General features: G+C 50.7%; 1 protein-coding gene across 4 annotated transcripts in view; it reads left to right on the top strand.

The window, feature by feature from the left end:
* The window catches only part of MINDY4 (MINDY lysine 48 deubiquitinase 4), a gene marked incomplete at its 5' end in the record, with an annotated part of 134332 nt that overhangs the window by 87127 nt on the left and 32441 nt on the right, over positions 1-14764 (top strand). For 2 of the 4 annotated variants that reach the window (XM_084785485.1, XM_084785487.1), the window contains 3 exons: positions 7136-7237; positions 8692-8755; positions 9818-9883. In XM_084785485.1, coding sequence (XP_084641611.1) covers positions 7136-7237; positions 8692-8755; positions 9818-9883 — 232 coding nt within the window. Of the gene's footprint in view, positions 1-7132; positions 7238-8691; positions 8756-9817; positions 9884-14764 lie in introns of all 4 variants that reach the window. The other 2 variants (XM_084785484.1, XM_084785486.1) reach the window with 1 other exon arrangement.

The following is a 14764-nucleotide window of genomic DNA, read 5'->3' as shown; positions in this document are numbered from 1 at the left end:
CAAATAGACAGGTGGTGATGGGGTCAAGCATGCTACCAAGGGTGGGAGAGAAGGCTTCCTGCGGGTGCATTCGATCTTACTGATGTTTGCAGAAGGAAGGAAACTCCTTATTCCCCTCCACACATATCATGCCATACTTTTGTTCCTCTAAAATTTCCTACTTCTCAGCATGTACCCTCAAATTCTTTCCCTGTGTGCTCAAGTGGTTTATCTGCTGGTCCCTCTCACCACCCTATCAGTGAAGGCCTTCCCTGACCCCCATGCCCTGCCTCTAATTACCCCCACCACTCACTGTGCTCTTGTTCATCGGAGCAGTTAGGTGTCTATATCTGTCTCTTCCCTAGAGCACAGGGCCCATGAAAACAGGGACTTCCCTGAGCTGCCTGGTCCACAGGCTGGTTCCTAGAATCCGACACAGTGCCTGGTCCTCAGGAGATGCCCTTAGGATTTTTATTGAATGAGTGCATGGACAATGAATGAGCTGTCCAGACAGGCAGGGAGGGGAGGCAGGATGGTATTCTGGTAAAGAGAACAAGATGCGCAAAGGCCTTAGGGCAGGGACAGGGGTTGCCTGAGGTGGCCAGGGATGGGGTAGGGCCCGGCAACCAGAAGGGCCTCCGCGTTCTTGGGACTACTGGCAGCTTTGAGTAAGCCTTGGCTCTGGTCCCTGTGAGTGATGCCTCATGACTCATGTCAGCCAAAAGCCCCTTCAGAGCTACTTTAGATCCGTAGCTTTGGACTTCCCGAGGAGTTGTACATAGATGGTTTCCCAGTAGTCTGGATGCTGTATTAAAGTTGCTTCCAGAATGGGACGTTGCCCAGGCTATAAGTCATCTTAGTTTCTTGTAGTCCACAGGGGAAAAGGAGCCAGAGCTTTGAAGGCAGGAGGCCCACCAGGTTAGAGCTTGAGGCGACTCTGAGTCAGAAGAAAACCCTACCAAGTGGTGGAAAGTAACACTCTCCTCCACTCCCAACATGGCCTCTCACTGCTTAGCACTTGCCAAGCATGGCCTAGTCCTAATCTATGCACTGTCGCATGGGCAGCTTTACCAGGGCTCTGCTAGAAAGAGGAACATGAAGAAGGAATGTGGTCTTGGCCTAGAGCGCCTGTGCACTGGGACCTGGAGAAAGAAAGCGCATTTACCTGGTCAAAACCCCAGAGGGCAGGCCGGCTGTGTTTGTATGTGGGACCAGAGCCATGATGGCTGCTGGGGCTGGGGGCGCACAGCTGGGAAGAACAGGGACGTTGTTTTGGGGGTTATGTGATAGGTGAGGTTTGAGATGTTGGAGGCTTGTGTTGTGTGGGGCTTGTGTGTGGCACTATGCTTTATGTCTGAATTACTGCATGTGAGTCATAGTTCATGAAGGAAGCTGCGTTCTGTATATGTGTCAGCTGTGTTACGTATGCGTTATAGTACATTGAGAGGGTTGTGCTGTGTGGAGGTTACATTGTGTGGGAGTTGTGTAATGGAGAAAAGTTGCATTGTATGTGGGATTATATGGCATGTGTGGGTTTTGATTTATGGGATACTTGCTCTGTGTTTGGGGGATATGTTATGTGTGGGCCCATGTTGGGTGTGTGTGTTACATTGTATGCAGGCGGTAGCATGTGAATTATATTGTGTGTGAGCTGTGTTTGGGGGCTGTTTTGTGGGTTACTTGAAGGCTGTATTGTGTGTAGTTTGTGTTGTATGTGGATTATGTGGTGTGAGGGTTGGGTTGTATGGGGGTTGCATTATATGTTGAAGTTGGGTTGGGTTGGGGGTATTTGGGCAGGTTATGTGATGTGAGTGGGTCATGTTTTTGGAGGCTGTGCTCTGTGTGGGCTGTGTAAAGGCAGTGGATTATTTTCTGTGGGGTGGGTGATGCTGTGTATGTGGGCTATGTTCTGTAAGGGTTGTGTTCTCGGAGTAGGTTATGTTGCATGTGGCTTGTATTGTGTGAGTGTGTGATGCTGTCTGTGGGATCTGTCTGTAGAAGATGATGGAGCTTTCCTTGGGCCTCTGGATGTTTCTGGATGCTGTAGGATCTGTCTATAGAAGATGATGGAGCTTTCCTTGGGCCTCCAGATGTTTCTGGGTGCTGTTCATTATCCCTTCTGCACCCCACATCCCCATGGTCCTTAGGCTAAGTGCACAGGATGTTCCTTCCTACTTAGAGAGAGGGACGCAGGAACACTTGGCTCAGCTCCCTGAAGTTCAAGAAAACTTAGGGAGAAATGGTGGAAGGATGATTTGTAGAAGTCTCTAGGGCCCTCCCAGCTGGCCAGCATGGACTGTTCCTGGTCAGAGGGCTGTAGGTTAGGACACTGATGCACTCCCCAGTCTCCTACCAGAGGAGTGGTGCTGCTGCCTCAGAAAGGCACTAGGAAAATGGAGGCAAATCACTTAGGACATGGGGCTTAGGCCAATGCTGATAGAAGACAGAGCAAGGGGCTGTTTTGAGCCAGGAGGGGTGCATTTGCAGTTTGTATCTCTGCCTTGCTAGCATTCTACAGGTTGAAGGATTCAGTAGGTATCTTGTCCAGCATTCCTGTGTGCCCTAAGGGAGATGGGAGTCTGTCTCCGGGCTGCAGAGAGCACAGGGGCTGGTCAGGACCTGGGTTCCAGTGGTAGTAGAGGGCTCACACCTCTGAGTTAGTAAACTCCCTCTCACGTTGTTGCACTCCTTGAGAAAATGCAAACAGAGCCTTTTGAAAAACCTTCCAGGACCATGCAAGCGAGTAGGCCCATTGAACTCAACCCATCACAGTCCAGCCGGGGAAACTGAGGCCCACAAATGGAGGGATGCTAGCCCAGGGTCACAGTTGACATTGTTGCTGAGCCAAGACTGGTCTGAGATGGTGTGAGGAGCTGAGGCTGTTAGAGCTTGAAACAGTTGATGGAGCATCCAGAACCCTTGGGCTCTTCATTTGCAAAGCACTCCTCAACAGAACTTCCCTTGGCCCACTTTAGTAAAACTAGTGCCGAAGAGCACAGACAGCTACTCTGTAATTGGCATGCATGTATGCATGAGTGCATGCTTGTGTGTGTGTGTGTGTGTGTGTGTGTGTGTGTGTGTGTGCGTGTGAGTGTGCATGTGTGTGTACACACGTGAGCATGTTTGCATATGCGTGCATGTGTGTGTGTGTGTGTGTGTGTACAGTTGTGTCTGTTTTAGATCTCCAGTGTTGATTTGCCTAGTACTGGAGGATAGAGCCATCCGTGGTCTGTGTATTCTAGATCCCCTTTTGCTCTGAAATTGCCCAGCTTAAAAAGCAAGGCTGAGGTGGGGAGGAAGACAAGCTTCTCTTTTGATCTTGGCAACTGTGATGCGTCTCAGGATGCTCTGCCAGCCCAAGGATCTTCCACACGTGCAGCTTCTAGGCTGGTCTCTTGCACACCGGGTCTAAAGGATCCAGAGAAAAGGATGACAGGGTTATAGGACAGCAGAGCTGAGGGTGGGTGGCTCTTTCAGGGAAGCCAGGCAGAAAGAAAGGCTGCTTGGCAAGGCTATGTGTTTTCTGTGTGGCTGTCTGGCCTCATTACCACTCAGTCCATCAGGCTGGCAGCTGCCTCGCCTCAGTCAGTTCAACAAAGCCAGGCGGCAGGATGCGGTGTTTTTCCACTGGACAGGAGCAGCTATGCAGCTTGCCTTATCCCCTCCACAGACCCCAAGAGAGCCCTAGGGCTGGAAAGGCCTTTAGAGGCTGGTAGGAACACGGAGAGGGAGTCTAGGATATTGTCCTTTTTTCACCATACTGCTCTTCTGAAATCATGGGACTTGAGGTACTAGAAGGAACACTTGCCTCTGGCTCTCCAGATACAGGATCCCTGTGGCCCCCAGCCAGCCAGCCCTCTGCCTTCCCTCAGAGGGCCAGAAATGAGGGAACTGTGGCCTGCACACACTCACCAGCTTTATCCAGAACTTTATATAGCCTTGGTTTACGTGGGTACATCTGTGGGGAGATAATTAGAGCAGAAGCAACTGTTTTCTCTGAAACACTTGGGCCAGCACAGGCTTGGTGGCTTCCGTCCCAGCGCCCCTAAGCACTTCAGCCTGCACTTCTGGAGGAATTCGATTCTTGAAGGAACTTCTGGTGTAAGAGCCTGGCTGGGGGCCAGATTCCTGGTGGGAATGTGACAAATGTGTGTCTGCTGTCTATGCAGTGTGGGATCTTCTCTGTCACCAAGGGATCACTGGTGAAGCTGTTGCCCAGATAATCGTAAGGGTCCTGGCTATGTAGGTAGATACAGGTGACCCATCTTTTTGTTGTCATCTCTGGGATAAAGACACATCTGTTCATGCGTGTGTGTGTGTGTGTGTGTGTGTGTGTGTGTGTGTGTGTGTGTGTGTGTGTATGTGTGTGTGTGACACACAGAGCCCTGACAACTCAGCAAGACTAGGGAGGGTAGGGGGCTCCCTGTTGCCTGGGAGTCAGATACTGACCCTAGACCTCCTGACAGCTTGTCACTGCATTTCCCTTGATCCTGTGTGTTATCTAGAAAATTGAGGTCTCAAAACGACAGGCCTCAGAATGATCGAGAAGGCCAGCATAAGGTGGAAAGCTGCAGAATCTCATGACTGGAAGATGACACAGAGGACTGGAGAAACGGGGCAGCTCAGAGAGGCAAAGCTGCAGGGTGTGCAGTGGGAACAGGGGCATACTGGCCCAGGAGCACCCTGTCTTGATTGTGTCCCAGAGGCTTTACAGATGGGCTGCTAGGCAAGCAACAGTTTCTAAAACCATAGTTAGCCCCACTTTCCCATACTCTCCTGTCCTCTTTCCTCCCTGTGACTTGGTTAAATCACTTCATTCCCAAAACTTAGTTCTTCATTTTTAATACGGCTGATAGAGTGCTGAGCTCATGGGGTTGTGTGAACAGTTTCACCAAATGGTACACATGGAGTGTTTATCATCAGTGCCTGGCACGTGCTAAGGACTCCTGTGCTAGCTTTTAAAAGCTTGAATGACGAAGGCTGGAGAGATGGCTCAGTGGTTAAGAGTGCCAGAGAACACATGGCAACTTACGACTGTCTGTAACCCCAGTTCCAAGGGATCAGACACCCTCATGTATATATAAATGCATGCACAACTCCAATGCACATTGGGTGGGGGGGGGAAAGAATCTTGAATGTCACTGCATGAGAGGTTTCCAAGCAAGGACTGTTTGCTCCAGCCAGCTTAGATGGGGCCTCCTTGGCTCCGAGACTGTAAGTTTGCTAGCCATAGGTGTACCAGGCAGCGTACTTCTGTTCAGGCTCGCTTTTACACAATCTCTCCCAGGTTGAGAGTTTCCATCTGGGTGGAGTTGGGGTCAGTGTGGGAAGAGGCCCCACCTCAAGCAGGCTAGTGAATGTTTGGGACCAACAGTGGCCTAGGAGAGAACAAAACTCATGAGGGAGGGGAGCGACTGCAGCTGGGCAGTGATGCACAGGCGAGACGGGTAGCCGTGTGAGATACAGGGTGTGCAGTGAGTAAGCCCTGGCTGCCATCTGGAGAGCCATGGAGCCTGCTTGTAGTTTTTAAACGCCCAGCCCTCTCTCTTGCTGCTGCCTGCCCATCTCTGCCATCCAGGCTTCTTTGTCCTGGCCATGGCCTCGCCTGAAACCCAAAAAACTGTTTTGTCAATGTTATTTTCCTAGCAAGTGCTGACTGACCTGGGTTGGTGCTGCTAACAGCTTAGGCCATCCGGTTTGGCGATGATATGGTCCCCATTTCCTGTGAGGAATACGGCAGGCTTCCTGCATCTGAGGAGGCATCGGGCGGTCACTGGCTTATTTTCTTCCATGCTGAGACTCATTGCTCATCTTGTTGCCTCTGCAGCCTTGCCAATGGCAGGAGCTGTGTGTGAATAGGTGACAGCTGTCACCACAGACAGGTGTCAGGTGAACTTCCTGTCTGTGGTTGTGGCTGTGTGGTGACAGTACTGATGGGTCCAGTGACTGAAAACTCCTCATCCATCAGGGACCAGGCTCCTGTGCAGTGTCTTATTTAAGGTTCCCAACACTGAGGGGAGTTCAGTACCAGTTCTTAAATGGGGAAACTGAGGCACCACCGTGTCTTGTTCCCTTTTATTATAAAGTAATTAAAATTTAACTTTAAATAACAGCCTGGCTGTGGATGTGTGGCTCTGAGTCCCACCATGGTAGCTGTTTATTGGTCTCCTGGCTGCTTCTCTCCTCTCTCCCAGGCAGGAGGGGTAGATTCCAGCTTCTCTTCCCCGCTCACACCTCTCAATGTGGAGGTCGAGCATCTTTTTGGTGAGCGAAAACCTGGAGTTCTCCTGTGTGCATTCCTCTGCCCTGCCCCCAGCAGGTCTTCATCGTGGTGGTTAGGAAGAGATTCAAGCCAGCTTCTACAGGAATGCATGGGTGCTCCACAGAGCACAGAGGAAAGCGGGGAGGGGGGGTGCGGGGGGGGAGCATAGCGTGAAGGAGCCCTGGAAACATCAAGTGGAAAGAAATGGCTATATTTGGCTGCTGCCCTCCTCCCTCTTACTCTCACCGTGCCCCAGGAACTTCTTAGTCACCATTTTTATGGCAGGCTGGCTCAGCGGCTTTGGATGTGGTGCCTGGCTGAGCCTCCTAAAGCTACCCTGCGCCTACATGTTGCTGCTCTATGCCCTGCTCCCGTCTCTGACCTTCCTCTCCTGTGCCTTGCTCGCATCCCAGAGGACCGCGCTAGCAGCCTTTCTCATCTAGGAAATCTGTGCCAGCCCCACTTTGTCCTGTGCTTTCCAGGAATCCCACAGCTTGTCCCCTTGCACCTGGAGCTCAGAGGCCTGAGGAGTGGTGGACCCCATCAAAGAGCAGCCACTGCTGTCAGGCACACACGTGTTTCAGTTGGCAGTACCCTAGCACCCCTACATCCAGCCCAGGGTCCTGGCCTCCCATTGTTGGGACTGGCCAGCGTCTTCTTGGCTCTGTCAGAATGAAAAATCTTACCAAGCTCCAGTGGGTAATATTCCTGTCCCCAGGCTCAAAGCCTGTCCTTGAGGCTCCTCCTATGATCCTCAGCTGTAGACCCTGACGCTAAGCCCGCAAATCCCTAGCCTGCAAGGAAAGAGAAGCCATGTAGAGGGCTACCTAAACATAAGGCATGCCTGTTCTGCTCTGTGTCTTCACGAGCCTAAACATGTTCCTTTCTTAGCAGCCGGCTGCAGCCCTCAGATGCCCAGAGGACCCGCTGCCTTGCCCTGGCCATCGCAGACATCCTGTGGCGAGCTGGAGGCAGAGAGCAAGCCATGGTTGCATTGTAAGTGCTTCTGGGGGCCATGTCACATTTAATCCCAGCTTGTTCTGGCCTGGCTGCTGGATGAGACTGGCCTGGTCTTGGACAGAGAATCTGTATGCTAGGCAGCTGGGCTCTACTGATATCCAAGCTCCGGGCTCATGTAGGAGGATGTGCTCTTGCCTGTCTGCTACCCAGAACTTGGGAAGCGCAGGAGAAAGCCTGTGACCCAGGCACTCAGTTCCCCTCTGTGGTTCCCTGATCCTGAGGCCACAGATCAACTCAGTTGTGACATTGCTAATCTGTACCTCTATCCAAGACCCCAGAAGCATACTTATGCCCATGTCACTGCAGCCTTATTCTGGTGAGGATGAGATAGAGAGGTGAGCGGCAGAGGCTGCAGCCCGGCCCCTGGCTTCTGTTACAGTGGCCTACCATCAGCTTTCCCCAGACACCTCCATCCTGCCCTACAGCCTACAAGCTGTCTTCTGGATATTTAGCACCACGCCTCGGGGTAGAAATGTCACTCTGCCCCAGCTCTGTGGCTAATCTTTGGGAAAGGAGGTGGCTTGGGGGATCCCTTTGGTTATTTAGCATAGTGCTTAAGGAAGGGGTCTCTCTAAGGCAGACTCTCAAAACTATTGCTTGCTGGATATGGAACTTTGGGAGCTCACCTCACCTCCTTATTCCTCATTTGTGGACTTGTTTAGAAAATGGGGGTGATAATAATGAATACTAAATGAGAACTAAATGAGTAAGTATAAATAAATTATGTGTATTAAATATAATAATGTTATTGGTATGAATCATTTATTAATGTAAATAGATAGTGGATAATAAATGTGATGTGCTTAGGGCAATATCTGGGTATCACATCAGTTGGGTTGGGTTGTTGGCTCCTGCTACCTGCCTTTGGTACCCTATGCCAGTCAACTTATTAACCTTGGCGCCTGTCTATTTGGCAGCTCTAAAGCCAGAGGGGACAAGAGCTTATGGAACAGAAGCACAGAGAAGGAAGATGATATGTCCCAGGCCACATAGACGCTGGTGGCAAGTGGGCCCCAAACCAAAATCCTACTGTCAGTCAGGGCTGCCCTGCCGCTACACACCCTTTGTTGCTGGGAGAGTCTCAGCGGGTAGGGAGGTTTCTAAGATGCCTGGAATCCTTGCCCTGGATGAAGACAGTGGCAAGCCAGCAGTCCTTCCCCTGCAGATGTATTTGCCAACTGTAAGGGGGAGTCAGGTCTCCTCCTGCCAGACATAGGCGTGGCTGTTCCGAGCTCACCCTCCACTCTCTTTTTCCATGCCCCGGACTCGTGGGTGAGTTCATAGCAGGAAAAGCGAGAAGCCCTTGGCTCTGTTCTCTCTGGAACTGTCACTCCTGCCCTCATTTATTTCATGGCCCATGTGGTCTTGCTGGCTGGAGGGCGTGTCCTTTCATCTGGTGGAGGACTGATGCACCTTCTTTTCCTTTTTAGGGCTTCGGGAGCACCGCACTTCAGTCCAACAGGGAAATACAAAGCAGATGGAGTCTTAGAAACAGTATGGCTTTCTGGAAAACTATCGTGCCACCTTTGGCTTTGTTTGGGGACTATCTCCTTTCATATAAGTAAATCCTCCCCCAGCTTGGGCTGGCTGGCCATCCCCACAGCCCAGGCCCCTAGAAATCTGCCCATTGGGGTTGGGGGAGAGCTGGGTGGCTCTGGGAACTGGCTCTTATTGAGAGGCCAGTGTCTCCACATCACCTCCATAGGCACAGGTATAGACGTGCCCTCAGTACCCTGTATGCACTGGCCTTCTGTACCTCCTGTGTCTTTAGTATCTTTTTTTTTTTTTCCGAGACAGGGTTTCACTGTGTAGCCTGGCTGTCATGGACTTACTTTGTAGACCAGGCTGGCCTCAAACTCACATCGATCCACCTGCCTTGGCCTCCCAGAGTGCTGGGATTAAAGGCACATGCCACCATGTATCTTTTCTAGCATTCTCATGGATGGGGAGAGGCAGTAGAAAGTGGAGAGAGGACGTTGATAACATGGAGCAGCCACCCTAAGTGCTGTAACCTAAGTGCAAGTTAGGGAAAAGTAGGATAGATACCTTGAATTATAGAAAACGCAGACACAGTGAAGATACTCAAAACCTGGTATACCTTCCTTGACTATTTTTATTTTAGCCAATTTGTTTCCTATGATCTAGCTATGTGCATATGTGACCCTTGCACCTGCATTCAGGTCCCTGCTTGATTGAATGGTTTTTGGAAAAATTTTTTTCCTGACCTGCTTGAGAATAAATAGCTTGTTGGGTTTTGACCTGCCCTGGCCACGGTGACATGGAGAAGTGATTCTTCCCTGACCCTTCTATCTCTTGTCCCACACTCCATAGACAGGGAGCTGGATCCCTGTGTACCAGGGCAGAGTAAGGGGACACTACAGGAGGACTAACCCAGAGCTCACTCAGCAGTGGTCACAGCCTAGGGACAGCCTGGTCCCTCACAAGATTCCTTGCACTTTTTTTTTTTTTTTTTTAGTAAAGCCAGGGCGTGACCCAGCATGAGACAAAGCCCCTGAGGACATGTAGCTCACTCACCCTGTGTGTGTTTCTTCACAGCTCACACTGTACAGCTTGACCTGCTCTGAGGACCTGGTGACTTTTCTCCAGCAGAGCATTCATCAGGTATGAGCCGCTGTTTCCTTGGAGGCGTGAGCATTGCTAAGCTTCCTAGTTTCTTTATGCCAGAGGGTGGTGGGTGCATTAGTGCTCTGGCCATCTGCACCCTGGGGTTGGCAAAGATACCAGGCAGAGAGGGCTGCTGTAGGCTGGAGGATTGTGGGTGTGGGTTGGAGACACAGTTTCCATGACATCCTCACAGGCTGGTAGTGATCACAAGGCCTCGGGAGCTGTAGCAACCTGCTGCAGCTGGAAAGCTTGGCTTTCTAGGGCCTTCCCACTGCTGAAGCAAGCAGCCATTCTGGATCTGAGGCGGCTGGACTCTGAATCCACAGAGAAGGTTCTAGGACAAGCTGGGAGGAGATAAGAAAGCAGTTTTCTCGGTGCCGCTGGAAGAGACTTTGCTTGGCCCAGGACTTCACCAGTGTCCCAGGGAGGTGGCTGGACCATGCAGGGCCCTACAGCACCTGGTTTGCTCAAGGAGGGCTGCACTTTGCTGCTGGTTCTGAGATTGGCTCATAGCTTATGGGCCAGTTGGATGGGGAGAACACAGGGAGGGGTCTTATAATTCCCAGTGGGATAAATTACTGTGTAGGGGGTGTCGAGGAGACGACCTACATTCCAGGGGCAGAGGACTCGGCTAACGGAGGTAGTCAGCCTGGCTTTGGATCTTAGTTTGGATCTGAGTGGCTCTGAGACTTGGGCTCCATGCTGAAGCTCTCTGAATGTCAGTTACCACGTCTGTTATGCCTGGATAACAGCCAAGCCTGCCCCCACAATTTGTGCAGGAGCCTGGTATGGGAATGTAAAGAAGGCAGTCATTTCTGGAATGGCCCTGATCCATGAGGGTCAGGAAGGATTCTGGGGGCTTGAGTGGAGAGCCTAGGGAGGGACGATTGCCTGGAGGCTGGACCCAGCCGGAAGTTCCCACACAGATGCCCTTTCTCAGCACTTTGCCCAGAAGATCCTGAGGGTCTCGGCACTGCCCCAGAAGCATCCTGACCCTGATAGCATCAGATGTTCCCTGGGAATGAAACAGCCGCACAGCAAGAATAAGTGAAGGCAGGTGTGGTCATGGGGCACTGGCCCCGCTGAACCCCTTTAGTCCTAGAACTGCCACCTCCCTTTCTGGGGCAGCTCAGGAGAGTGGAGGCCTGCACAGGGGTATTGGTTAGAGCAGCTTCCTGCTGTTGGGTCTAGGCGGAGGGATTGACATGTAGAGAGGGCCCTACAATAGCTGTTTGTCACTTTCCCCATCTCTGGTTCTCTGTTTTTTGTTTTGTTTTGGATTTTTATTTTTCTGCCACAGTTATCTACTCTTCTGATAGAAATGAGAGGGCTTGAAACAAGGGCCTAAGCACCTCCTGGGTACCTGCTGGTTGCATGAGAACTTGGCCTTGGGAAAGCCCTGTTTTCTCCTCCAGAGATGGAAGCTGGGACAGCTGAGAAGCTTCTAGAGCAATGAAGACTCTTGAGCACCCATGGGTAGACGAGAATGCTTTCTACACCAAATGCAGGCGCTCTGAGTGAGCAGCGCCAGGGCTGCCTGTTGAATGGGGGTGTCCGAGGAACAGACTGTGCAGGAGGGATGCCCATGGAAGGCTGTCTCCTTAGGCAGATGGAGCAGGGAGCTGTCCTAGCCATGGAAGGGAAGTGGTTGAGGACCAAGGAGTACCCAGTGTGCAGTCAGCGAAAGGCTCTGGGGCCAGGCCGCTGCACCTGTGATGGTGGCCGTTGATATTTGGTCCTCCGTGTCTCTGTCTGCAAGTGAGGTCTCATGCTTCAGACTGTGGCCTGGGCTTTCCATGAAGCCTGTGCACCACAGAAACCATGAAGGAGTTCAGGGAGAGAGGCCTGCTGTCAGGTGAGAGCCCTGTCAGTTCCATCTTTAGGCTCTAGGCATAGCTCCTCGCTAGCTGCAGTTCCTCAGGTCCAGTCAATACCTGGCCCCCATCCCTCTGGAAGCAGCGTTTTCCCCCTACAGCTTAATTGATATTTTTGCTGGAAGTAGTTGAGCTGTCTCAGCACTGAGCACACCAAATCCATTTTTCATGGGCCGTGCCTAAGAGAGGCTCCCTGTGCCAGGCTTGCAAATGTACGCCACCGCTGCCCAAAGTAAACAGCCTTCATGTTTTCATTGCTGCTCGCCACTCAAGAGGTGTCTGTGGCCCCAAGCCAGTGTGGGAGGCTTCTGTCCAGCCGCCCATTGGGATACCTTGGTGGGTTCATGTCTTTCCAGGGCCTGAGCTGTGCTGGCAGAACGGTTCTTCTTCTCAAGCGGCACCAGATACTGTTCCCACCTCCACCCCTCACCATAGTTTCCAGCCCAGGTTGCCTTTCATACCCTCACGGTGCCCCGAGGCCTCCCATGTCTTGGCAGCTTGAATTTGATGAGATAATTTTGATAAATATTTTTAAAAACAAGAAGGAATGTTGATGCCATTCAGTGGTGTTCTGAGGAGGGTTAAAAAAAAAAGGCCAATTTGGGTTGGGTTTTCTACTCCGTGGGGGCCCAAAGGAAGCATTCTCTGAGGTGCCCTAAGAACTGGGACCATGCCACGCTGCGCTGTAACAGCTCCCCGCTGGGCATGGTGAGTTCAGCTGCAGTGCCTTGCATGTTCACAGCTATACCACAGCCCTCCAGGGTGCTAGGCTCCACAGGCTTTGGCCTGGGAGATGGATCCTAAAGCCGAGGCTACCCCTAGACAAAGAGTAAGGCCAGAGCAGAAGGGGAGACTGAGGTAGAGCTTGGTGACTTCCCTAAGGCAACTACAGGGTTATATCAAAGCTACACAGAGAATCTCCCATCCAAGCCCTCACAAGCCGAGTGGGGACGGCAGCGTTACTCTGCGGCGGCCACTTCCACAGGAATTGTCTTTGAAAGCGTGCACCGTAAAGAACCCAAGAAATATGCAAGGCCTTAGTTGTCTGTGTTTCTCATCATGGAAGCCACAGCACCGAGTGTCTGGTTTGAGGTGACAGATGTAGATGAGGCTGAGTGCTGTTCGTTCATTTGATTTGTTGCCATAGTAAGAGTGGAGCCTGCTTATAAAATGAGTGGCGTTTTCAGAGCCCTCAGGCCCTCAGCCTCTGGGCGAGCCTTTGCAATCGCTTTCCTTACCCAGAACAGTGGTCACGTCTCTTCTTGCTGCCTCGCCTTCTCCACACTCAGCTTTGTGTGAGGCCTTCCCATGTGTTTTCAGAGGAGCCTGCCACCCTGCTCTGGCTGAGCCGTTCTCTACACTTTTTGAGGTTTTTTTTTTCTTTCCAAGTCACCTCCATTCAGGAGACACATGCCCTTCTGCTTCTCAGACAAGCCTCTTGTATTGTTTCTCTTTCAAACAGGGTCTCCCTATATAGCCCAGGTTGGCCTCGCACTCATTTATAGCCCTAATCCAAGCTAACCAGGCCAGCACGATGGGCCTGAGCCTGTGGTCCTCTCAAGCTGGCTGCTGAGGTCACAGAGGTACACTACTGTGCCTAGAGGGGACGAGCTCTTGGTACAGGGACTCCACTCATTATGTTTTTATGATCAGTTAGCTGACTATTTGAATTACAGGGTGAAAACAAAAACTGTACTTTGAAGGAAAGATAATTTCATTAGGACCTTGGGCTGTAATAGTTTCCGAACAGGAATACTATATTTGATTCTGAGTTTCTTGGTGGCCAAGGAAAAAACAAAAATGTACTCAGTTACATCATTCTTGTCGAAATAGCCCTTTCTCCTTTTAGCTTTAAGTCCAAAAGTTATTGTTGTCATACAAGGAGCCCTTGCTGTTATAACTGCACTTTCAAACACAATTCATCATTCTCAAAATGGGACGAGCAAAAACTTCATACTGGTTTGGAGCTGGGAGGTGTTGATTCTTCATTTCAGTAGGCTAATGTCTTAGGTTTCTATTCCTTTGATAAAAATACCATGACCAGCCTGGCATGGTGGCACACATCTTTAATCCCAGCACTTGGGAGAGGCAAAGGCAGGCAGATCTCTGGGAGTTCGAGGCCAGCCTGGTCTACAAAGCGAGTCCAGGATAGCCAGGGCTACACAGAGAAATCCTGTCTTGAAAAAACAACAACAACAACAACAACAACCACTGTGACCGACAACAATTTGGGGAGGAAAGGGTATATTCCAGATAACAACTCTCAGGCTGTAGTCTGCCACTGGGGAAGTCATGGTAGGAACTGAAGATGGAGGCTGGAGCAGGAACTGCAGCAGAGACCATAGAAGAAGGATGCTTACTGGCTTCTTCCTCATGGCTTGCTCATCCTGCTTTTAATCTTCTTTTATTTTATTTAAATTTGTGAGTTTTTACTTTTTTCCCTCTCTTGTTTTTTTTTTCACTCACATAACATTTCCTGATTACAATTTTCCCTCCCTCTAATCCTCCCAGATCCTACCCACTTTGCCTCCCATCTGGATCCATTCATTTTCTGGTTTCTAAGAGATAATAATAAAATATATTAACAATCATCAGTTAAGAAAATGCCCTGTATATTTACCTACAGGCAGTCTGGTGGAGGCATTTTTTTTTTTTTTTTTACTGGATGACTCTAATTTGTGTCAGGTTGCCAAAAATCAAACAAAAACAGTAATAAAAGCAACAAACAAAATTAACCAGCACAACTGTGGTAACTGGTATAATGGGGCAAGAGCTAGAAATATACCACAGTGTACCAGAGCCACCAGGGTTGCCAGCAGGCCCCACTCTAAACCGTAGTGTGCTGTAGGTGCCAGCCTGTCCTGCTCTAAACCATAGTGTGCCATCGCTGCTGTGGGTGCCAGCGGGCCCTGCTCTAAACCATAGTGTGCCATTGCTGCTGTGGGTACCAGTGAGCTTGCTCTAAACCGTAGTGTGCCATAGCTGTTGTGGGTGCCAGCAGGCC

Source organism: Acomys minous (genome assembly GCF_964271855.1).
Source record: "Acomys minous genome assembly, chromosome: 6".
NCBI classification, from domain to species: domain Eukaryota; kingdom Metazoa; phylum Chordata; class Mammalia; order Rodentia; family Muridae; genus Acomys; species Acomys minous.
Note: the sequence above shows the minus strand (reverse complement) of the source record. Positions and strands in the feature narration are given on the sequence as shown.